Consider the following 25,797-nt stretch of genomic DNA (forward strand, 5'->3'; position numbering starts at 1 on the left):
CCCTTTTCTTGTGGATGGGTCCCCAGTGCTGTTGTCTCTCAGTGCATGTGAATTCCTTCCTTGTGACCTGATCTGGAGGCCTGATGCTAATGCTGTCCCTCTCCTCTCAGCTGCCAGCAGTGGCTCACCACACATCAGGCACACACAGTATCTGGTATTTAGCTCAGTGAGTGAACAAATGTACACAGGCTTCCAGTTTTACATTTGGACCTTGGAGCAGAAATCTGAGGCCATCCCTGGTTTTTCCTCTCTTTGTGCTGTGGTCATCTAAGTTCACTAAATTTTTCTAGAATGCAGGCCACACGAGGACAAGATGTTTGTCTATCTGGCTTGATGTGGTGCACTTGCGTCCCTGGCGTTTGCCAGGCAAGAGGGCAATCTTTTGCTACTGCAGAAATACTCGTGTGTGTTTGGCCCACAGCAATTGGTTTCGTCCTCATAGATGTGCAGATGCTGTTTTAGGGTGCTCCTTTCATACACAGAGGCATTTGGATGTCAGATCGTTACTATTTGTCAGAGTGCTGCTAAAAGGTGGAGTTGGGCATCCACCCTGCAAATCGAGTCCTCACGCACAACTACTAAATAGTATGCTGTAATGATTCCTTAACACTCGCATGTGTGTTCTGTGCAGACCACTGTCCTAAAATCCTGTGCCTCCTAAATCCTCTGTTAAGAGATCTTGTATCAGGAGGTGGTCTTGGATTGTTGCCCAAGCCTGTGCTCTCACTTTTTGTCCCCATCTATTGGGATCCCCAGACCTGTTTTTAGCTTGTAGCTTTTGGAGCACAAAACTTTGATGCAATGGAAATGTTCCCAGAGCTTTGTCACAATTATCTAACACAGCCGTGTATGTCCCTCTCTGTAGACAACACTGGTAGCCGCACGTTACACTCTCGAGCAGAGACAACGCCGTCATTACCCACCAACAACCCTGGGAATGGACACCCAGAATACATCGCATATGTGCTTGTCCCTGTGTTCTTCGTCATGGGTCTTCTTGGTGTCCTCATCTGCCACTTACTTAAGAAGAAAGGCTATCGGTGTACAACAGAGGCGGAACAGGAAGTTGAAGAGGAAAAGGTGGAAAAGATAGGTAAATAACCTATACTTTTCTTTCTTTTTTTTTTTTTTTTTTCCTTTTTTTTCGGAGCTGGGGACCGAACCCAGGGCCTTGCGCTTGCTAGGCAAGCGCTCTACCACTGAGCTAAATCCCCAACCCCTACTTTTCTTTTTTTAATGGGTCAAGGAACAGGTTCTAAATAAAAAAAAAATCCTCATATATAATCCATTTTATTTATTTATTATTTTTATTGGATTTTTAAAATTTATATTTCAAATGTTATTCCTTTTTCTTCTTTATGAGAAGAACTATTTTCTGTAGCAACCAGAGTTTGAAATCTTGCCTGCATTTACTGAATACTTGCTGAGTGTTTATTTCAGAGTCTGGTAGCCTTGAGGCTGTCATTTGTGTGGTGTATATTTATTTCTAATTTTATTGCCACTTAATTTAATGAGGATGCTCTCTCCACCTTGAAGGGTTAATGTGAAACTTTGAGACAAGGTATTTTGATTGGCACTTACAGCCACTCATAAACCTAATCCTTGCTGTTACTTATTATGATTCTAATAAGAATGGTAGGAACACGAAACGGGTCTCATCAGGATTGTGGTGTCAGCATTACTGGAGGGGTTCTAGCTGAAGTCCGTGTGGCTGAACTCTATGTTGTTACATGAACAGATGTAGGCATAGTTCAGTAGAGCTGCAGCAGGAACCAGTGTTTCCATGTGACTGTGAGGGTGTTCATCTTTTTGGTCGTAAATCCCACCCACAGCATGTTTTCCTCACTGATATTCCTATCCAGTCATGCCTCAGGGCAGTTTCTTGATGAGCCCAGGGGCTAGCAGCTCACTCTTCATCCCTCTTAGCCCCCCTCAATGACATCTTTGCAGGGAGGTGACATTTGGAGTAGGTCACCCGCAGGGCCCGTGAGGGAAGGTTTCTCAGTCCTTGCCAGCTTGCTGGACTGTTGGTTTTTCCACCCCCACTGACCTTTGAGGCTGCGGAACATGGGTGAACATGATGAGTCACACTCAGCGAATGAGCAAACCAGCCCCAAGTGTTTGTCGACAGAGTGGGGCCTCCCCCTCTGTTCCTTCTAACCTACGCAGGTTAGCTCAGGCCTCAGCTTCCACTGTGACTGTCCAAACATCCGTAGGTCATGGTAGAGAAGCCTCCCTTGGGGTGCAGAGGACACTCTTGCAGGTACATGGGCGTGTCCTTGTCCTACTCTGTGCAGTGTCTCAATCCAGCCTCATTGTCTTGTCTTGCTAAATAAATTAAGCAGATCAGTTTCCAAATGGAGGCTTGCCCTTCTCCACCTGACGGTCACATAGACTACTAATGCTTGGTCCTCAGAGTAAACTGAGTCTGTAAATAGATAACCAGTGCCCTAATTTAGATACCTTGTTTAAAAGGAAAAGCGTTTGATAAACATGGATGAATATTTATTCAGTTGAAACTATAAATCAGTAGACCAACTGTATACAGCAAGTCTGTGATTAGACAAAACCTACGGATGATGGCATTTCTTTTAGTGAGCCTTCTCATCTCCCCGAAGGCCTTAAGGTAAGAAGGGGGATAAGAGGAAATGGAGCCAGATGCACATGTACTGTATTGTCACGCTAAGTGAGGAGACTTGATCTTGACAGATTGCTGGTCCATCCCACACCTTTTTCTTTTAATTTTTTTTTTTTTTTCAGAGCTGGGGACTGAATCCAGGGCCTTGCCCTTGCTAGGCAAGCGCTCTACCACTGAGCTAAATCCCCAACCCCTCTTTTACTTTTTAAATGAGTATTCTGCGCAGGAATTCAAAATGGCATTGGGAGGGTGGGGTTGAAGGATTAAAGCTAGATTTTAGCACTGTGTGAGGTACTTTCTAGAAGGTATTCAGTGAGGCCTTAGGCTCTAAGGTGAATGTCTAATTGACTTGTTGAGGATGACCGACCGATCCTAACACTGGCCTGGCCTCTTTCTCTCTTAGAGTTGAATGACAGTATAAATGAGAACAGTGACACCGTTGGGCAGATTGTCCACTATATTATGAAAAATGAAGGTAAGGATATCTTCGTGCTTTGGGGGCATTTCAGTGTTTTTAAAAATCTCCATAGAGCCAGAATTTAAATGGCTTCTCACTACTTTTATCCGAGCTCTGTAACACCTCAGCTTTTAGCGTTGTCCCAACAGGAGAGTTTGCCTCTGTGGTGTTGGTGGCTTCAGCACAGCAGAGGGCCAGGGAGTGGATAGCTTTTAGGCTGTGTTTCACGTGACTTTATAAAGCTTCAGTCTCCTCCTATAGATGGAGAGTTACATTACACAACCATGTGGAATAGCACCTTTGATGTGCTGGTTGTCATAAGGACTGATGTCTTACCACACTTAAGGACGTGAGTTTGATCCCCAGCATCCTGGTAAGAACTGGGGAGTGGCAGGAACTGCCTGTAACACTAACCCTGGGCGGATGGAGGCAGTGAGGTCCTGGAGGGCTCTGAGCAGCTGGTCTAGCCAGTTGGTGAGCTTCAGGTTCAGTGAGAGAGCTGGTCTCCAAATATGAGGAGAGTGATTGACACCCACACTGACCTCTTACCTCCATATATGCGCACATATAAATATACTCACACATAATAGACAGACAGACAGACAGACAGACAGACAGACACACACACACACACACACACACACACACACACACACACATACACACACACACACATTGCCAGTTTAACCATTCGGAAGCGGGAAGTTGAGAAGCATTCAAGTCCTTTCTAAGAGCTCCACGAGTGTCTGCATATTCCAGAACTTCCTCAACACCCCACTCTGAACAATGTAAGTTTCTCTTATTGTTCCTTCCTCCCCAAACTACTTGCAAAGCTGCTTTGCTTTTTGCGTCTATGGTTTGTCTCTTCTGCAATATCCAGTGTTGAATGAGGAAACTTTCAAGAGCTTAAGCATTAGGATTTAATGTCTTTTTTTTTTCCATATGTATTTTTGAGATAGGTTTTAAACTCGGTTTACAGCCAAGGATGGTCCTGAACTCCTGCTCAACCTCCCCGTACCTCCTAAATGTTGAGATTATAGGCATGCACCACTATGTCAGCCTTATGAAATATACTTTAAGTCCACTTTCTTTTTTCTTTTCTTTTTCTTTTTTCGGAGCTGGGGACCGAACCCAGGGCATTGCCCTTGCTAGGCAAGCGCTCTACCACTGAGCTAAATCCCCAACCCCTTAAGTCCACTTTCTAAGTGAAGGATTCAATTGTTACTAAGTAAGTTAGGGTCCTTGTTCTGACCGCTGGGGATGATCTTCATAGGATCCTGTTTTCTGTTGCTGTTACTGAGTCCCACAGGTTTGACAAGTTATAAAGAACAGACGTTTTATTAGCTCGTAATTCTAGAGGCTAACAATTCTAAGAGTGGGGCCAGAATCTGCCTGGCATCTGGAGAGGGCCTCCTGACCCAATCACCCCGAGGCCCCACCTCCAAATGCCATCATCGTGACTTAGGAGGATAGTGTTTCTGACACATGAGTGAATTTTAGGACACACCTGAACCAGAACAGACTCTTTGATCTTAGTAGTTTATATGGTTTGTGGAACTCCTTACCCCATTTGCTGGAATGCTATCGCGTCTTCTTCCGTCAGCGTTTGCCATCTTTCCATCACCAGCCTCTCTGTGGCACCTCTGTCCCCACAGCACTCAGCAAGAGCACACTTGGTCCTGACTAAGGTCTGCACCTGATTTCCAGCTGTGCTCTATGTCCTTAGCCCAGAGCTAGTGGTTTGAGCTGTGACCTTGCCTAGGTGTCAACACATCCATCTAAAGCCAGTGTTGCATTCAATTTATAGGTGAAGGAAGTGCTTTAGGTACACGTGGTTCGTGCCTTCTGTCGGTCCTGAACCTTGTGCCACGTTCAGCCTTGCGATGCCATTTCTTTCAATTTTGATAGTTTGCAAAAAACCAAAATGAATAAATGAACTTAGTAGAATGGTTTTTAGAATAAGAACAAAAAGACCAGAATCCTTGGGTTTGGGTCTGTTTTTGAGAGGTTCCCATCAGGGCATGGGATTTGGCAATACTGAATTCCAGCTCACTAGTTTATAGCATAGAATGTTTCCAGGTTGACTCTGAGGCTAAAATCCTCTACTGTATGGAACAAATACCTGTTATCCCGCCTTGTATTCCATAGTTAGCACAACTTCAAACTTTATTTCAATTTAGACTTCACTGAACTGACATTCTCTAGATTTGCAAATTATAACTGTACACTGAACTTTTTAAAAGAAATTAAAAAGGAATAAGATGAATCACATGCCCTCCATTAACATCTTTCCATGTTCACCCCCAAAGCACATAGTTTTAATCATTTGTATTAATTGATATATGAGCAGTTTTCTGCATTGTATTTTTAACTTGCCAGATGGGTAATTTAATTTGTCAGATATACTCTTGATTTTTTTTAAATGAAGTAAAATTGAGGTTTATTAGAATTTTAATATAGATTTAAGCCAGAAGGGGAACGAAGAATCCGGCTGAAGGAAAGAACAGTTGTATGTAGTTAGAATGATACGCTGGCTTCCCAAGGTGACCTTCTTGCTTAAGTTTTAAGATGTGTCTTTCATTTTAGAAGTCACTTTTAGCTTAGGCTGCTGTCCTGTGGATATAGTAGCTGATCTGCCGGGCAGGCACATTTTGTGGTGGTGTGCTGTCACACTGCATATTTCTTAAAGACTTTTTAAAATTTTTTGATCGATTTTGTGTGTGTGTGTGTGTGTGTGTGCGCGTGTGTGTGCGCGCGTGTGTGTGCGCGTGTGTGTGTGCGCGTGTGTTACGTGTGTGTCACTGTGCAGGCTTGGGAAGGCTAGAAAAGTTAGATCTCCCAGGAGCTGGAGTTGTAGGTGCTTGTGAGCCAATCATCATGGGTGCTGGGAATCTAATGACTTCTCTGCAAGAGTAGCATGTGCTCCAACCCCTGAGTCATCCCTGTAGCCTATCCTGTGCTTCCAATATAGGATGTGTGCAGATTTCCAACTCAAGCAGTTCTTCACCTCCGAGTGCCAGCTCCACGTACCATCTAATTCACCTGTAACTCTGCCAGGGAGTCAGTGTGGTCTCTCTCCAGCAAAGAGCTCCGTTTCACAAGGCTGCCCTGCTTCTTGTGACAGCTGTGCTCCTCTAACTTATACACTAAGAATCTGAGAATCCCCACAGTCCCTTCCTCTGGTTTCCTGATTTGCTAGAATGCCTCCCAGAAGGCCGGGATACTCTGTTACATTCAGTGGTTTGTTAAAGGGAACAACTAGAGGAGGAGCTGGCACTGGGAGCCAGGGGCAGGGACCCAAAGTTGCTGTCCTCTGATCACAGGGCCTCTCTGATTACTGGCCCCAGCCTGACTCACCTCATTATCTTAGACTTCAGTCTGATCTAGTGACTCTTTATGAATGACAAAAGACACTCCTATTTGACTCTGGAGATTTCACTCAGGGTTTTTAGAGCTCTTGGACACACCCACATACCTATTGGTTTTTTCTTCCTAATCCTGAGAACTGGAGTGTTATCTTTGAATTTACCTTTCTCTACAGAGCCAAACCCAGTGTGTTTGTGTGGTCCATGGGGGTTTTCTGGCATTATGTAGGACTTTGGAAACCATCAAGGACTAGTAAATTAATCTCACATTTTGTTGAATGGACTCTCATCATTTATAGGGAGTTGTTTTCTTGGGTCACTTTAATGATTTCCTTTTGAATGCTTATCACTATAAAATCTGTTACAGCCAGCAGGACATCTTTCCCTTTGTTGTTATTTTTTTTTCTCTTTTGCCAAGTTTGGTAAATTATGGGAAAGTACAAACTGTGTTTTATATAAGTCATATATGAGACTATACTTCTTTATTAGTCCATCTTCTGTTATTTATAATGGAATATACGGAGCTAGTGCTTTTTAAAAGCAGAATGCTTTGCTGTAGCTCACGGTTTGGGGGTGGAGGTCTACGATCAGGCATCCTCATTGATTTGGATTTCGGTGAGGGTCCACCTGGCTGGCTCACATCTTAGTGGATAGCAGCACCTTGGGAGCATTGGGGAAAATGCAATGGACACATGGCCACCAGGAAGCCAGAGAGAGAGAGAGAGAGAGAGACAGACACACAGAGAGAGACACAGAGAGAGAGACAGAGAGAGACAGAGACAGAGAGAGACAGAGAGAGAGAGAGAAAGAGAGAGACAGAGAGAGAGAGACAGAGACAGACAGAGACAGACAGACACAGAGAGAGAGACAGAGACTGAGAGAGAGACAGAGAGACAGACAGACACAGAGAGAGACAGAGAGACAGAGACAGAGAGACAGAGACAGAGACACAGAGAGACACAGAGAGACAGAGACAGAGACAGAGAGAGAGAGAGAGAGAGAGAGAGAGAGAGGCGCCTCTCCTTGAGGAGGCTAGGACTCAAATGCAGGGCTCTTGCATGTTAAGCTGAGCTACATCCTCAACCCTCTCCTTTTATACCAACCCTTTCCTGGGAACTAAGGGTAAGGGTGAGAGAGCGCTCTGAATTCTGAGGGCAGTGCTCCAGTATCCTAATCACCTTCACTGGATTCAAAGGTTTGGGCCATTCCCATAGCACCACCTCCTACATGGCCAGTGTGCTGTCATCGCGTACCAAACGTGAGGGAGAGTAGCATCAAAGGGGGCCAAGCCAAGGACAGCAATAACAACAGCACATACAGAAGCTGTAACGGGGACCAAGGTTTCAACACAGGAATCTTTGGGGGACCAAAGCGCATGGGAACCAAAGCAAGACTCCAACCTATTATCTGAAAGAAAAATCCTGAATTCTCATTATCAGTAAAGGGGAAAATGGCTTGTATCATACAAGATTATGAAATGTGTCAGAATCAATGTGTCTTTTTATTGTTGTTGTTGTATGGGTGGAGATAGTAGAGATCTAATTTAGGGCTTTTTTTTCTTAAATAACAATAACTTTTGGTTTTACAATAAAAACTTGGGTTTGGCAGCTCGTTTGGACACTCTCACAATTGTGAAGGACAAAAAAAAGTCCCTTTCTTAGGAAAGGGATGACGTGTGTAAATATTTCTTCAAAACACTGCCCCCGCCCCCATGGATTCCTAAAACTTGCAATGGGTTTGCAACGGGGTGGTGGTGTGATTCCCATGGTAGTGGGAACTGGAGATCATGGGGGAGCCCAAAACAAAATAAAACAAATCAAAATGACAACAAACTCATTCTTTTATATGTAAGGCAACAGATATGCCATAGGCTGTAAGTGGATATAAACTTTGGTACTGTATTTTGTGGGAAGATGGGTAGGGGAAAAAAACTGGAAGGGGCAAAAAGGAAGTGAGGTTGTGAAGCACACAGCACGTGAACCCTTGCCTCTCAACTCTCGCAGCAGCAGAATTAGAATGAGAGCTAATTGTCCTTCTCTGGGGATGTCATTTGATGTAAACTGTGCTGTGCTACCTGTCATTGGCCCACATGATAAATAGTAATTCCTTTATTCTTTCCTCTCTGGAGAATTTATTGTGGTTAGTCATGAGAATGGTGCTTTAAAAAAATCAATGGAAAAGGTTAGTAGTTGGTAATAGCATTTGGCCTTGACAATTAAATAGTCAAAAGAAGGTTGTCATTTACAGCAGCCTTTGACTGGCCACTCTGTAAGAAGTAGGAACATGGGTGTGGGTCGAGTCTAAGGACTTTGGGTTCAGTGTTGACAGCTTGCATCCTGGGGTTTTAAAGAATGAACACTGTAATTCTAAGTTAAGTTCTCCTATGCCATATAAATTTGAGAGCAGAGCAAAGGCTGTTAGCCAACTGGGAAGTAAACCTTCTCCTACCTTCCTCATCTGGACCTCTGGGAACTGAGAGGAGGAGTGACGTATTTCACCGACAGCTTTTCTAACATGACTGATTGCTCATTTACCTCATTTAATTCTCTTTTTTGTTTTTTCCTCAGCAAATGCAGACATTTTGAAAGCTATGGTAGCTGATAACAGCATGGTTGATGTTGAAAGGTGAGTGTCTCTCTTCCACTGGATAGAAATGGTTTTCATTTGTTGGGATTGATGCCCTTGGTGCTGTGCTCAGCTAGACCTGACCTCTAGCCTTGGGTACTATTGACATTGGGGTCAGGCAAGTCTTTGCTGAGAGCAATGACCGGTACAAGGTGTATTGCTGAACAGAGTCCCTCATCTCTGCTCACTGGATGACAGAACACTATCCCTCTCCTTCAAAGTGTGACAACCTAAAATGTCCCCACATACTGACATTTCCAGGAGAACATTACTCTGTGGCCCGAGCTTACAAGAATTGGGTCCAGAACACACTAGGTGTTGAGGGCAAGAGCTGAGGATTAGAAGATAAAACAGACAGAAAGCTGGAACAGGAGGAGCTCTCGGGTAAGCCAATGGCTTATGCCAAGTGAGTTTATTAAGAGGCACACCGTCTTAAACACAGCTTTAATGGGAGAAATGGGACACAGTGGAAAACTATCATATGAAGAGTGAAGTCAGCAGGAAGCCAATCAAACAGTGTTGCACGGGGACCCAGGATATTTCAAACGGTCCGCAGATGGAGCACACAGTGGCCATGGAGCTGACACCCATGGGAGAATTGTGTTGTCAGGATGAAGTCAGCTCCTCCAAGGCCCTTCCTCTAGGCCTTTCCTAGCTTTGCCAAGCTTATTCCTGGTTTGAGATAACCTTACATCAGGGCCTCAGGGAAAGCCTTGGATCAGCCTGGGTTTTGTGGTAAACAGTAGTGTTGGAGAGAGCAAGGTTACTGGTAAGAGTCCAAGAGCAGGTTCAGAGCTTGAGTGTGGTTGTGTCCTGCCTCTAGTGACTGCCTGCTGAAGGGGGAGTTAACTGAGGTCCAGATCCATTGCCTATAAACTACTGTGCTGACTTCGTTCAGTTATCACCAGGAATGCAGAGCACTTTGGCTCCTGCGAGACCTGTATGAACAGCAGTATGATAACCTGGCCAGTTTGGAATACCTGCTATCATCTGTTTTGGTGATAGGATCTGGTTGTTAGGCACCAGATTCCCCTGTAAGTAGTTACAGATATTTACATGTCTAGACAATTCTCACTTTCTCCAACTAGGAACATGGATGGGTATATGATATAGAGTTGGATAGAACGGGGCAGTCATAGATCTTTGCTCTGAAAGTTTTCAGCCGGTATGGCATAGAAATGGGCATGGAAGGCCTTTGAGAGGTACAGGTTGGAATTTTGGGCGTTCTGGGGACCAGAAGAAGGTCAACAAGAAAAAAAATGCTGCCTGTGCCAGGTGTTCCGGTGGTGCTGATGTGGACAGGTTCTGGAGACAGGCCACCTGGGAAATGATTCGGTGGCCAGAGATTATGCAAAATGTGACAGGAAGTTGAATTGGGATAGGGCGCCGTGCTGAAATAAGCAGGATCTTCTGCTTTGTATGTGGCCCCTGCAAAGTGCACCTAACACACCTTTATTGTGAATGTGTCTGTCAGATGGGCCGTGTCGTGTGTGCACATCAGAGAGGTCATGCCGAATACTGAGCCGTGTGCTCTAGAAGTTCTGGAGATGTAGTTTAGGACATAAAGACTGATGTCTCTTACCTTTGCCCATAGACATCTGGTGTTCAGTGCTCCTGGTAGCCTGAACTCAGTTGACTGTGGGCCCATTATTGGGCTCCATAATCACTGATATTTGTTGAGTGAATGCAGTTAGTGAGCTCAATTTTCTAATACATGGCGTCAAGCTAACATTTTTCCCAGGAGGTCCTACTGTGTGTTTGTATTTGGGCAGCTTTAAGGACCTTGCTAAAGAGTACATGAGAACTTATAGTTGTCGTTACTGTTTTGACTCCTTAGTTCGATCGAGCATAGCCTGGACTGCTTTTGAAGTGTGCTAGTCCACTGGATGCTGGTTTCTGCCATCCATCTGTGTGACTTTGGGGCTCTTGCTGCACATCTCAGCTATTAGGTATTGATCTCAGGTGGGGCAGAAGACTGACTCCTGGTCCGTCCAGCCCTGTGCTGTTTGGATCCCTGCTTTTTAGCATAGGATTGGTATGTGCTTTCTGAAAGTAACTGACATCTTGTATCTATAATTCTGCTCTATATATCTTAGTAGGTCTGACCAAATGTCTTCTAGGTTACCCGACTGGTCACCACCATCTCTGAAACACTGTGTGCGGCTGCAGGCATGAACATGGGGGGGCTCTACAATTTGACTTTCTAGGTTTGGATCTTAAAACCACTTAGGTGCTATTTATACTGGGAAAGATACTTTGCCTCTTTGAGCCTCAATGCCGTCATTTTTATGGTGAGGAAATTAATGCATATACCATAAAGATCCCTTAGGATTTATTAGATTAATTAATACACAGGACATTCTTAGGAGATGATTAGCTACTCTTCTGTTGTCAGCCATCTACTTTGAGTACCACTTTCTAAGTCTTAACCCAGAAGTGTTTTCTTTGATGTAATGGTCAGATTGGATCTACTATTCTAACCATTCTTTTTCTTCCCACAGTACATTCAGGGTGTCTTTCTTGGGGTTCAGGCAGACTCTTCTTGGCTATGGTGTGAGAAATCAGTGTGATTGTATGAGAAGGAGAATGGGAGTTTGGGTAGCTCACCCCGCAGCCCGACTGCTGTCATTGTTCCAATGAACAGCCAGCACATGGTCCTGAGCACTGAGCCAGGGCCACTTCACAGAGTTTACTTGTACAGTTGAAGGGGTTATTTCCTGCATCTCGGGGAACAACTACCTTCATTGGGGTTTCTTCTAAGTAGCCATTTTTTAACTTGTCTCCTTTTCTTCTCCACTTCAGCCCTGTCACTCCTAGCACACCAGGGAGCCCACCTGTGAGTCCGGGGCCCCTGTCACCAGGGGCCACCCCAGGGAAGCATGTCTGCGGACACCATCTTCACACAGTGGGAGGTGTTGTTGAACGGGACGTGTGCCAGCGCTGTAGGCACAAGCGATGGCACTTCATAAAACCTACCAACAAGACCAAAGAGAGCCGGCCTCGGCGACAAGGGGAGGTCACTGTCCTCTCTGTGGGCAGGTAAGGGGTCCTGATGCTGCTGGTGTGGGACCTGGTTGCTATGGTTACAGGTTTATCCTTAGCTTTTTATTTGGGGGTTAAATTCTCATGAGCCTGGCTTCTTAGATATGTCCTGGTTTGGATCCTGGCTGTTTCTGACAAACCAGAGAGCCCTTGATAGCTTATATAGAACAAGTATTAATTAAGGTGAGAAATTAATTACTCTCTATTTTTCTCTTGAGAATCTAAAACAGATGATCAGGTCAGTGTATGACATTTCACACAGCTATCCAGAGCCAGAGGCCCCATCTACTCCTGACTCTGTAGGTTTGTAAACAGAGAATTATGGCAGACACTGAAGGGGTTTTTGGTGAAAGCAACCTGGGGTGGTATGTACCATTTGGCTCCCATGCCACTGGTTCCGGCTGATCCCCTTGTCTTCACCAAAGTGCCAGGCAATCAGAAAGTGCCATGGTGCTGTGCATCAGAAATAGAGAACTACAGACTTGGTCTAGGACTTTCCAGTCTCTGTCATTTAAGATCCAAGCCAGATGCAGTGACTGCTTTCTTTGCGGTCACCTCTGCTGTCCCCTGGGTTCCTTAGTCCCAGAGCATCATTTCCTTGTGATCCACATGTGACGTGAAGATCCTGCCATTTGGTGGACATCTTAGTGAGACTTGGCACGAGCAGGTTTGCAGGGCACACTCTTGTGGTTTGAGGGTTTCTGCAGGAAGTACATGGTGTCGGTTGTGACACATTGAGAAAGGTCTCCCATGCAGGAATCAGATTGGGTAAATGCTGGGTTTAAATTAGGCCAAACCTCTAGGAAATGTTGCCTGGCCTTTGTTGTTTCTACCTTGATCCAGTCGCAGTACCACTACTTACAGACTATTCTGTCACTGCACCTCAGTTTCTCCCCTGCCCAAGGTGAAATGGCAGTCACAGCCACTTCTCAAGGCTTCTGTGAAAACTAAAAATGTCGACTCGAATAAAGGCTTTAGAGTAGTTTCGGGCTTATGAGCATCCAAGGAATATGGTCAGTTTTAAAAGTTCTTATTATAATTTTAATTCTGTTGAGTCTTGTTCTGTGTGACAGTGGCCCTCGGGATAAGGCCAAGGGCTGTTTGCCTCTACGGTAGAGCAGTATAACTCATGAGCAGACTCATCAAAAGGCAGAGTCATGGGAATTTATGAACGCAGTGAATGAGAACCCAAAGCCGTGTGGACAAAGCACACTCTGTTTCCCCCTGAAAAATATGCTGAAAATTCTCAGCTCAGCTCCAATATGCATTCTTCAGGGCTCAATGTCCACCCCCCTCTTAGACACTGGGGATGGTGGGTAATTGTTATGGCTGCTTTTCAGAATGATTGTCTACAGCTCTTCCAGGTTAACAGGAGACTCCTCCTCTATGTGGCTTGTGATCTCATTTTGGACAAGGCCATCACAATAAAAATGTGGTTACTAGAAGGCTCTGGGGGTTTGATGACACTGTTCTAGAAAGGCAGAGTGGATTGCCTTAATGAAATTCTCACACTTTATGAAATTCTCTTCTTTACTTATTTAATTGTTCTTCAATCTTGAGTGAAGGTTAATAAATTTGACCTTGAAAAGCAGAAACAACTTACAGTAGTGAAGCCACCCCTTGGCTCCTCTACCCATCAGTGTGGATTTGCTCAAGGCGGTTATGCGGTGGCCATCTTGGTTATGTCCGTCTGCGTTGTGGGTGGTTGGCTCTTTCTGTCGCCTAGTGTTCTGTGGTTAGTGGCCACGTTACCATTGGAAACCATAACTCTGAGGCCACAGAGCCATTCACTTTGTGTGCTCCATAAACTATTAGGGGTGTTGCACAAGGGTCTGCAGGGGAAAGTGCCCCTCTTGTCTGGTGGAGATTTTGTTGCTGTTCTTCCTTAACCTAAGCTTGTTTGATTTCCTCCAGGTGAATTTTGTTTTTTAAACCTACAGTTCCTGCTTAGAACTGGGAAAGCAAAGCCTAGTCACATCTCTTTTCTGTCCTTAGGTTCAGAGTCACAAAAGTAGAGCACAAGTCAAACCAGAAGGAGCGCAGAAGCTTGATGTCTGTCAGTGGGATTGAGAGTGTCAACGGGGATGTGCCTGTGACACCTGTGAAGAGGGAGCGAAGCGACACGGAGTAGATGGTAAGCTGTAGTTTTAGGGACATTGGGGCTGGAGTGTGACAGGATGGGTTTGGACAGCCCTCTGGAGGATGTTGGCCACACAGAAAATAAGAGGGCTTCCCTGAAACTGTTGGGATTGCGGGGCACTGAGTGCTCAGGATTTTGTGAATACTTGTCTGCCAGAGCCCCTTGTAAAGAGGGTTGGAGCATTACAGAGTGGCGGAGACTGGGACAGGAATCGGCCTTCTGGGAGAAGCATTACTTCAAGTCCCTAGAGTCATTCCACCAGCTTTGTACTCAAAAAAGGATAAAATCTAGAACTTTAGGATATACGACAAATAAAGGTTTAAAGGTTGGAAGCTTATTACATTCTTTAACTAACAGGAAGGAAAAAAAAAACAAAAGCCAAGTTGGAATGGTAGTTTAGGACTGTCTCAGCACTTGGGAGGCTGAGGCAGGAGGATTATGACTTTGAGACTGGCCAGTGTCAAACAAAAGAAAACAACAGAAGATGCTGTCTGGCAAAGGATAGTCATTCTTACCTTAAGTAAACTGTGTTTGAAAAATACTGGGACAAGCAGGAGGCTGTTTTGAATTGGAAAGCGCTCCCCTTTGGTTACTGTGTAGCCGCGGTTGGATTACTCCGCTGTACTCAGGAGGAGCATTGCTTTAGATACCCCAGAAACAATATTGCTCTTTGCACCAGCTGCCCTGGAGCACTCGGAAGACAAGGCGATGGCTTCTTTGTTTAGACATTTTAAAAGCTTCAGCTCAGCTGCTTTCCTGTAATGACTTCCTGTTGGCGTAGCTTTCCTCCGACTCCTTCTTCTTCCTGGCTTGAGTGTTTGTTGTCTTTATGCTTGTTATACGTAAAAGGGCAAGGCCCGGACTTCAGCGTGGTGGGGTTGAAGCATATAAAGAAAGTGAGGTCAGGCGCTTCCTTGACAGTAGAGTGGACTGGCCGAGCTGAGCCTAAGTCCTGGATCTGGCTGCCAGGTGCAGGACTCTGCCACTCTAACACTGAGGCTTAGGCCAGACGTGGCAGCCTTTTATGTCTCATTGGCACATGGAGACGACACTACCTGCCTTGGGGTGACAATAAGGTTTCTCTGAAATTGCAATGAAGCCCAGGACCTGGCACTTGCTGGACATGTTGGACAGTGCTGCTGGTATCCTGAGGTAATTTGTACTTGGTGGGTGAGGCTGAGTGCAGGGCACGAAGGTCACTGTTCTTGGTGCTTCTGTAATAGCTTTCAGGTTCAAAGGGCTGAAGACATTGTGGAAGTCACCTGGAGGAGGTGTGTTCCTTAACTCTAATGGAGGTACTGGCCGCTCTTTAGAGCTAGTTGCAGCAGGCTTATGTTGGGGAAGATCAGGCCCCTTCTAGTTTTAGGAGCTAAATAGAGGACGTTTGGGGATTTTTTTTGTTGTTGTTTTTGTTTGTTTGTTTTTTGAGACAAGAGTTTCTCAACTGTAGTTCATGCTGGCCCAGAACTTACCACATAGCCTGGGCTGACCTTGAACTTAGGAAAATCCTTTCTTAGCACCTAGGACTCCCAGGAGTACTAGGATTGCTGGTGCCAGCTACCTTACTTGGCTTAGGTGATTTCTTTAAAGCAAGGCTAAAAAGTTGTCTTCTCAGCTAAAAGGGACCTAGGAAAGAGGGTGAATGAGTGGATCATCCTGGATGAGGATCTGGTACATGGTGGATAGGTTATGTATCAGTCAGTGGTCACATCACTAGACAGAAGACTCAAGACTTGTACCCACATCTCTGAGTTGCAAGATAGAATGCTAGGTCTGACCCAGCCAGCCTGCGGTGATCCTTAGGAGGAAGCCTAAGTCCTGGCTGGCGAACATCTCTACCGAGCATTTTAGAACTGCAACGCACTCTGACACCTGCTAGGATTACATAATCAGGTTCTGTTAGAGGCACAGTAGTGTGAGCTCATTTGGGAATAAATAGTTCTTAACTGTCCATACCTCCTTTTTTATATAAAGGAAAGATATCAATGCAGAGATTCAAGGCAAGCGCCAAGGTAGTATCTGGGTTGAGTTGGCTCCCAGTGGAGGGTAGCCATACTGGTGTGTGCTGTCCTAATCAGTAAGAATTACCTCAAGAGTGGCTTCAAGAAGGAAACATATTCTCTCAGGCTCCAATTTACTGTAGTTAGTCTTGAAATAAAAAAAGAATTATTATGGAATTTAAAAAATTCAAAAGCAGACAGAATAATAGTTAAGTGTCTATAATCTGTGAAATCATTGAGTATCTCACTTGCAGGTGAAGTTCTGCTCAGAGTTTAAAAACTTGTTTGGAATTATGAGGAAATTGGAGTTTACAGTGGAACCCAGGGAGCCTGGCTTCAGTTGTCACAGACGTCAACCTGGTTCAAGAAAGACAGGTCTTAGGTTGTGTCTATGCTGAATTATATGGAGAATGAACCAAGTTAAAGAAGGAAATAGTAGTCATTGATCTTTAAAATACTACATATCCGTTAAGGTTTTCTTATGTTTCTGAAGAAAATTTGCTTGGGACAGTTGATTTGACTTGACTTTCACCCAAGAGAACCTGTAAGTTTTCATCTGGGCTGAAGTCTCTGGCCCAGGACTGAATCATAAGATCTGCAGTAAGTCGGAGCAGCAGCTGGGGGGGTGCACGCCTTTATTCCCTGTCCTCAGGAGACAGGCAGGCAGATCTGTGAGTCGGTGACCAGCCTCCTCTAGACAGTGTGTTCTAAGCCTGCTAGGGCTACATAGTTGAGACCCTGCCTTGGAGAGAGGGACATACATACTTTATATTAAGTAAAAGACTGATCTGTTTTTATGTAGTTGACGTAAATCTTTGAATTTGCTTTTTTTTTTTCTTAAAGGTATTGCTTTACTGCAGCAATTAATTTATTGTAGATGCTCTTAGTTATTGGGCTATTGGGTTCTTCTCCCTGTTCCCAATCCCTTCCCCCTCATTCCCCCCCACCCCCACAACAGAATCTATGCTTGCTGAAGTCAGTTTATTATATCCACAGGCAGCACCTTAGGATTCGTCCACGAGCCACTGAAAATCTTTTTAGAAGTCCTCTGTCTGTCTGCGAATGTTCACCTGCCTTCTCGTGCCACCATCCCCTAAATGATGCAGTACCATAAGTATTTGCATAGCATTTACTTGCATTTGGCATTATAAGTAATCTAAACGTGATTTAGAATTTACAGGTGGAAATGTGCACGTGATGTGCAAATATTCCGCCTTCTGATACAGAGGACTGGACACTCTCAGGTCTTGCTGTGTGCAGAGGTCCTTAGCTGACCCGTAGAGCTGCTAAGGGACCATCAGGTGTTCCAAATAGAACACATCAGATGGAGCAGGGTTGTTCTTTCTCTCTCTCTTTCCCTCTTCTAAAAACAAAATGCGTTTGTCCTCTCTCTCCCTGGCTCTCCCTCCCTGCCCCAGTGGTTTGAACTCCTTTTGTAGCTCATTCTGACTTACATTCTGCCTGGTTTATTTTGGCCGTGCCATCAAAATGGTTTCCTTTCCCCCCCACCCCCAGAAAGTGTGTTTTGATTTTCCTCTTAGAAGAATAAGCTTTTGTTCTTCAAAGTTAAATAAATGGAATTGCTTTCAGTCTCCAGATATCACAGCCTTGTCTTCGTTGTCGCTGGTCTCTGGCTTTCTGTAGAAATGATGCAGCGCCAGTTCTCTATGCGTGTCTCTGGGCTGTGTTCTCCCTTTCCCACTTTCTGATCGCCTCTGATTGAAAATGCTCACTTGGAAAGTAACACCACATCCATACATTTGTAATTTTAACCAGTTTTCAACTTTCATCCCTTTAAAAATTGTACTGAAGTATTTTTGTTGTATTTTGATTTTTTTTGCTCTTGAGTTGTTGCAGTTTTTTTTTATAGATTCTACGTATTATCTACCGTATAGTTACATATCTAACATATACATATCTAACATATATATGTATTCATATATATTATATATGGTAGAGTCCAACTCCACTGTGTGTCTGTCTGTGTGTCTGTCCTTTCTTCATTCCCTTGCCAGCCTTAGGCAGGGTTCTGAGACCCAAGCTGTGGGGGACATGACACTTTTATTTCAATATATATGTAATATTTTCCCTCACTCTGTGAGCTGCGCCTTCACCCCTGTCCCGTGGTTGTATGGAAGCGTCAGTGTTATGGAAGCTCACTTGTCTGCTCTTGCTTTTTTGGGTGTGATTCTTGGGGTCTCCACCTTGACTGTGTTATGAAATTTTACCTGTATATTTTTTCTAGTAGTTTTACAGTTAGAATTTTAAAATGAAAACAAGTCAATTATTAGGAATTTCTATTTTAATTTGTATTAAGTTTTGTTCTCTGGGAACTTCTGTGTATAATACATTCTGATTGCTCTCACCCCACTCTCTTTCCCCTTTCTTCACATAGAGACTTCTTTTTATTCTAAATTTTCTTACTGAGAATACTCTATTTTCGTTATTTACTTTTGGTGATTCAAAGCTTGATTTTAAACTGTATCCATTTACTTTAAATTGCATCGCTTAACTACTGATGACTGTAAGCAAACTGCTTAACCCCAACCCCTCCCCTTCTGTTCTGTTCCCCCTCTCCCCTCCCCTCCCCTCCCTCCCCCGTTTCCATCTTCTTCTCCTCCCCTCCCTCCCCTCTTCTCTCTTTCCCCCCTCCCCTCCCCTCCCCTCCTTTCCCCTCCCCTCTCCCCTCCCTTTCCATCCTCTCCTCTCCTCCCCTCCCCTCCTCTCCTCCTCTCCTCTCTTTCCCGCAGAGTTCTGCTGTGTACCTTTACTGGCCTGGTATCTACTATGAAGTCTAAGCTGTATTTGAATTCCCAGTGATCCTCCTGCCTCAGCCTTCCAAGAACTGGGATTTCGGGTATGCATCACCACACTTACACAACTGTGTCACTCTCATAGCCCAGGTTAGCCTTGAGCTATTGCTGTGTATCTAAGGCTGGTCTTCTTAGTTTAAATCTGCTGCCTCTGTGTCCTGGGTGCTGGGATTACAGGCATCCCTAATCTCTTATGAGATGAATGGTTGGTAGCTTAGCTGACAGGAATATGTGTAATGTTTTAAAAGTTTTATTTATTTTATGCAGACACACCAGAAGAGGGCATCAGATCCCATTACAGATGGTTGTGAGCCACCATGTGGTTGCTGGGATTTGAACTTAGGACCTCTGGAAGACCAGTCAGTGCTCTTAACCACTGAGCCATCTCTCCAGTCCTGTATGTGTAGTTCTTAAAGCAGTCCTTGGCACAGTTAGTATTACTAACTGTTCACTGCCGTCAAAATTAGTCCCGCTGTTCAGGGTGGCCTTTGTTAGTTACAAGGCTATTTCTTGAGTGCTGGGAATCAACTCTTTGTTTTATTTTTTTTTAATTTAACTTTTTAATCTTTGTGAATTTCACATCATGCACCCCAATTCCACTCACCTTCTGATCCCTTCCTTTGCCCTTGCAACTTCTTCCTCAAGAAAAATAAAATAAAACCAACCAAAAATATCTCATTGTGGAAACATTTGCAAGAAAAGAAGTGTGGACAAGAGAGTATATTTTGGGACACACTGTGGCACATGATAGCTTCTCTTCTCCTTAAGAATGAGACTGCTTTGGACTCTCAGGACACCCCAATATAATCCTTGACAAATCCCTCAGGAATTGGAGCCATTTTTGTCTGTGTTGAGGACTTAGAAATCACTGTGCCTTGTGGGGAATCAAAACCAAGAAGGAAGGCCGGGATGGGAAAGCTTTGCTGATTCAAGCTCTTTTGACTGCAAAGCTCTGGGGTGTGCAGTGCATCCTGTGTGCTTTGGGATGAGAGTCTGCTCTCCTGAGTGTGCTTAGCCAATCATAAGCCTGCATTCTTGACCTTCAGATGACCTCTCAGTGAGGGAGGCCTGCTCCTCCTTCCTTCCCTTCAGCTTGGTTGGCAAGTATCTAATAGAATACTTGGGTCTTCTCCTGTACTTGCCCTGCCCTTACATTCTTGGCATTGCTTCCTTTTCCTCCTCTCCTCTCCTCCCTCTCTCCTTCCCTCCCTCTCTCTCTTCCTTCTTTCTTCTTAAGTTTCAGGGCAAATGGGAGAGTCTTAATTTGATGGACTGGCTTCAGGCCTTATAGGGGCATTGGATAAACACTATAGAAGGAAAGTGCAGGACTGGAGAGATGGCTCAACGGTTAAGAACACTGTTTCAGAGGTCCTGAGTTCAATTCCCAACAACCATATGGTGGCTCACAACCATTTGTAATGAGATCTGATGCCCTCTTCTGGTGTCTGAAGACAGCTACAGTGTACTTATATATAATCTTTTTTAAAAAGTAAAATAAAAGGAAAATGCTTGGGAAAGGTCACTTTTTTGGTTTCAAGGGTAAAGCTGTGCCTTGTCTGTCATGCCATGTCTGGTATGCTGTATGTGGGAGGTCCAGCAATGATCTTTCGAGGGGAGAGGGAGGCAGTGCCTGTCTCGGTCCCACTGTGTGGAGAATACTCAGGCTTTGTTTTTGCATTTTTGATTTTTAAGAGCAGCTCAGGTTTCAAGTGTTCACAACACAGTACAGAATCTGCAAACTCAGTAGAACTGGAGGGGTGACTTGGTGGGTAAAGGTGTATACTGATAGCCCGAGTTTGATTTCCACAGGACCCCACATAGTGGAAGAGAGAACTGATGGCTACAAGTTAGCCTCTGACCTCCTCAAGTTCAAACTATTACATGTGCACACCCTCAAGCCTGCTCTCAAGTATAATAAAAAGAAACAACAAACAAACAAAAAAAATGAATGAAAGATACAAGTAAGGAAACAAGGCAAAAAAGAAAAAAGAAAAAAAAAACAAAACCACAACAAACAAACAAACCCAACCAAAAACCAACACCAAAGCAAAATAAAAAACAAGCTCAGAAATCTGAAACATATGGTCCCAACAACTACTTCAGATAAGAAACACTTTGCCTGTATTATATCAGGTGAGCTCTATTTAAATGGTAGTAAAAGAGCTAATGTTTCACACGCACGCACGCACGCACGCACGCACGCACGCACGCACGCACGCACGCACGCACGCACGCACGCACGCACGCACGCACGCACGCACGCACACAGTTTCCCTTAAGGCTCAGAGAGGCTAGGTTGATAGAACCTCATCCCATCCTTAGGTAGATGCTGACTGCAGCCAATCAGCTGCCCTCCAGCTCCTAAGGCACATGGCAGCCATAGCTAAGCTGCCAGAAGAATGATGCTATCCAGTCCTGTTATTCTGCATTAGCTCAGTGGAGACTGAAGCCAGAGGTGAGCTAAGACTGTTTGGTCCTCATTTCTCCATGGCCAGAGCCACACTAGATGTCAGCGGCAGACATTCCTCCTGAGTCTCCTTTCCCAAGGGCTGGAGAATTTGGTGTCCAGTTCTCAGCACTCGAGTAACCAGTGTTGCTGAGAATGTGCTTGCTAGCGGTGCATGACACATTTCAGGGGTTGCCTGAGACCCCCAGAGCAAGCAAAGCATCAGAAACTCTGGCTCTGTTAAGGCTTGATTTCTCTGGACATTGTTCAGAAAAGAAGTGAATAGACTTTGCAAGACTATTCACTAATGTCTGTTAGGTTTTTGTTTGTCTCTTATGTATTTTGATTTTGAGTAAAAGCATCTATAAGGGCTTTAAACCCCCTTCCTCTCCCCGCCCCCCACCCCCAGGATCCATATATAAATACTTGCTCATGATTAGTATTTAAAAGCTAAGGTTTTAATTATTTAAACTCCTCATCAAAATATGAGAGCTGTGTGTTATTGAAAATAGTGATCAATAAATATGAAAAATGCCCAATTTAGACTGGTCATGGTGGTGCACGGCAGCACACAGGATGACAGACACAGGAGGCAGACACAGATGCAGTTGACATCTTTGATTTCAAGGCCAGCCTGGTTTACATAGTGAGTTCCAGGCCGGCCAAGGCTACACAGTGAAACCCTGTTTGTGTGTTTGTATATGTATTGGGTTGGGTGGGAGGTGGGATCGAGAGCAGAGTCAGAGAGAGAGACAGACAGAAGGGAGGGGCACCCAACTTTGTTAATAATGAAGTTTAAAGGGCTTCAGTTTTGTCTTTTAACAATGTGACCCTGACAGTGTAAGCTCACATCCAAAAGGAGACTTCTGAGATTAAAGAGGACACTGTAGGTACATAACTAACATGGGTGAGCATAGCAGAATGAAACCTAGACAAGAGGTTGGGTTTTGTATGGACTTTTTGTTTATTTTGTGGGTTTTTTTTTTTAAGACTCTTACTCTATGGCCCAGATTGGCCTTGAACTTGTAAGCAATCCTCCTGCCTCTGAGTCCCTAATACTGGGATTATCAGCATGTGTCACCATGTGTGGGTACAAGCCAGTTTACATGGCCACTGGTTCAGAGGTAGAGGGAGATAAAGGCTGTCACAGAGATCTTTGTGGTGATACTCTAAAAATGGTGGACACTTAAAGGCGGACTCTGACCCAAGAGTCTCAGTTACAGATAACTCGAGGGAGTATAGAAACAGTATTGGAACCTATTCCTTTTAGCTTCCTTAATGTCAGCCACTGGAGAGAAGGTTAAACTTCAGTGGGGATTTAATGACTGAGCTCCACTGTATTCTTTGACAATGGTATTGTGCTGTCTTTAAAGTTAAGATAATTATATATAAGTTACAGATTTCAGAGAAGCACTGGTGACCTTTTCTTTTGCTTCCGATGAATCTTTAATGACTTAAGTTCATTTTTCCAGCCCGGTCTTGTTTTATGAGGGAAGTAGTTATATTTGGAATTCTGTGCACCAAAGTCTTGCTTAATCTCTCCTAGTTTGGGTATCCATTTGTCTAAGCCTGTATCACATTTCTCCCACAGAGAGAGGCAGCTTCTGAAGTGCAGGGATTGTTTCTGCAGATGGACACTTGGAGAGAGAGGAGGGCCACCCTCTACCCTCTGCCCATTCTTGTTGGGCTCTTGTGGCTTCTGTGCCAGACACATGAAGCTCTGATCTCTGTTGGCTGGTGTGGAAGGCATCTTTTAACACTGGTGTGAAGTGGTGAAGAAGAACTGATTCAGACTGGGTTTGTTTGTTAATAAGGATACAGTCTCTTTCCCATAAAATAAGGGATCAATTTAGTGTTGTTAAAACATAGCAAATGCACCCTTGGGGACTCCCAGAGACTGAACCACCAACCAAAGAGCAAGTGTGGGTTGGACCTAGGCCGCATACTAAGTAGTAAATGTACTAAGTAGTAACAACTGGAGCAGAGGCTGTCCCTGTCTCTGTCGAGAGGGAGGATGTGCCTAGTCCTGCAGTGGCTTGATGGGCCAGGGTGGGTTTATACCCAGGGCGACTTCCCCTTTCTCAGAATGGGGCTGGGGGAGTGGTTTTCTCAGAGGAGATGTAAGCTTTGGTCGGGATGTAAACTGAAGAAATAAATCAATGGGAAAAAAAAATCATACCAAATGCACTCCACACCTTTTTTTTTTTTTTTTTTTTTTTTTTTATTAACGAGTATTTCTTGTATACATTTCCAGTGTTATTCCCTTTCCCGGTTTCCGAGCAAACATCCCTTTCCCCCCTCCCCTTCTTTATGGGTGCTCCCCTCCCCACCCTCCCCCCATTGCCGCCCTCCCCCCAACAATCTAGCTCACTGGGGGTTCAGTCTTAGCAGGACCCAGGGCTTCCCCTTCCACTGGTGCTCTTACCAGGATATTCATTGCTACCTATGAGGTCAGAGTCCAGGGTCAGTCCATGTATAGTCTTTAGGTAATGGCTTAGTCCCTGGAAGCTCTGGTTGCTTGGCATTGTTGTACATATGGGGTCCAAAAAGCCCCTTCAAGCTCTTCCAGTTCTTTCTCTGATTCCTTCAATGGGGGTCCTATTCTCAGTTCAGCAGTTTGCTGCTGGCATTCGCCTCTGTATTTGCTGTATTCTGGCTGTGTCTCTCAGGAGCGATCTACATCCGGCTCCTGTTGGTCTGCACTTCTTTGCTTCATCCATCTTGTCTAATTGGATGGCTGTATATGTATGGGCCACATGTGGGGCAGGCTCTGAATGGGTGTTCCTTCAGTCTTTGTTTTAATCTTTGCCTCTCTCTTCCCTGCCAAGGGTACTCTTGTTCCCCTTTTAGAGAAGGAGTGAAGCATTCACATTTTGATCATCCGTCTTGAGTTTCATTTGTTCTAGGCATCTAGGGTAATTCAAGCATTTGGGCTAATAGCCACTTATCAATGGCACTCCACACTTTTTAGGTACCTCATTTCACCCACAGAAAGTAGGCCACAGTTGGACATTTGCACATTAACTTTTTGACATTGTGTGGTGTTGTTTACCAAACTTGTAATTGAGAATAGCGCAACTGAATTACCCAAAACAAGACAAAACACACTACCTTGATGTTTAAGGAGGTTTATGATTTGGTGATGGACTATCCATAGTTGTCCTTGGGTGCAGCTTCTAAGCCGTAGTGAGTGTGTGGTCCCCTCTCTAAATTGACACTATGATGAGACAGTGTTTACCTGCAAAGTCATGGCTGCCTTGCAGTTAGCAAAGACCAGATAGGTGTCTTCTCTTTGCTGTATAGTCCTGAGGTCTCGGTGTCTTCTCTTTGCTGTATAGTCCTGAGGTCTCGGTGTCTTCTCTTTGCTGTATAGTCCTGAGGTCTCGGAGCAGCAGTTTGGATTCTCCACATCCTTGAGCAGAGGTAACAGTGTACAGAGCGGTTTTTAAAACCAGCTTTAGAGCTGGCTGTTTAGAGCCCAGAACTGAATGCTGGTGGACAGCCTGCTGCTCATCTTCTTGCTGGAGGCTTTTGGCTGCTGGGTATCTTAATAAACACTGAGTATCAGTGTAGGGCAAAGCTCATTATCCTGAGGGATGGCAGAGGACAGCCATTTCAGCAGCTAGGACTCAAGAGCTGGGTTTGATTCTAGGCCTCTGATCTTATCCTTTTGTCTGCCCAACCTGGATCTTTAGTTCCCACCCCTGGAGGTTAGTGTATAAATCTGCTGTATGATCTTTTTTCTTTTCTTCCCCCCCCCCCTTTTTTTTGTTTGTTCTGAGACAAGGTCTCTGTGGCCCCAGTTGACCTTGAATGTGGCAGTCCTCCTGCCTCAGCTTCTTGACTCCTGGAATTACAAGCGGGCCCCCTCACTCTGATGGAATGTTGCATTCCAGGCCTGACCTCATTGTCTGGACTTTGTTAATACTTTCCGGACACAAAAAGTCACTTAAAGAGTAGCCATAAAACACCCCCAATGCACACTTTCTAAATAATGTCCTAAAACTCTTAACATAGTTTTTAACTCCTTTTTTGGGGGGGGGGGCATTTTTACATTTCTCTGCCAGGCCTCCTTATAGCCTTTTTTGTGCTAGAATGTTAACTGTTTACCGAGTCCCTCCTGAAAGCAACCTCGGACTGGACAGTGGCTTTCCCCGCTTACAAACCCACATGTCAGCTCCACAGAGACACCATTTGTTTCCTTAGAACTAAAAGCTTGATTTTTGCTGTTTTAGGGGAAAGTATTTCATTTCCATTTGGCTCTTGATCCA

At 44.6% G+C, this 25,797-nt stretch overlaps 1 protein-coding gene across 3 annotated transcripts in view; it reads left to right on the plus strand.

The window, feature by feature from the left end:
• Positions 1 to 25,797, plus strand: part of Rell1 (RELT-like 1) — a 60,002-nt gene that overhangs the window by 30,938 nt on the left and 3,267 nt on the right. For 2 of the 3 annotated variants that reach the window (NM_001434392.1, NM_001434391.1), the window contains 5 exon segments: positions 866 to 1,093; positions 3,042 to 3,113; positions 9,028 to 9,085; positions 11,888 to 12,124; positions 14,123 to 14,261. In NM_001434392.1, the coding sequence (NP_001421321.1) occupies positions 866 to 1,093; positions 3,042 to 3,113; positions 9,028 to 9,085; positions 11,888 to 12,124; positions 14,123 to 14,258 (731 nt within the window). In that variant the 3' untranslated portion in view covers positions 14,259 to 14,261. 3 annotated transcript variants of the gene reach the window in all.

Source organism: Rattus norvegicus, chromosome 14, assembly GCF_021556685.1.
Source record: "Rattus norvegicus strain SHRSP/BbbUtx chromosome 14, alternate assembly SHRSP_T2T, whole genome shotgun sequence".
Taxonomy (NCBI): domain Eukaryota; kingdom Metazoa; phylum Chordata; class Mammalia; order Rodentia; family Muridae; genus Rattus; species Rattus norvegicus.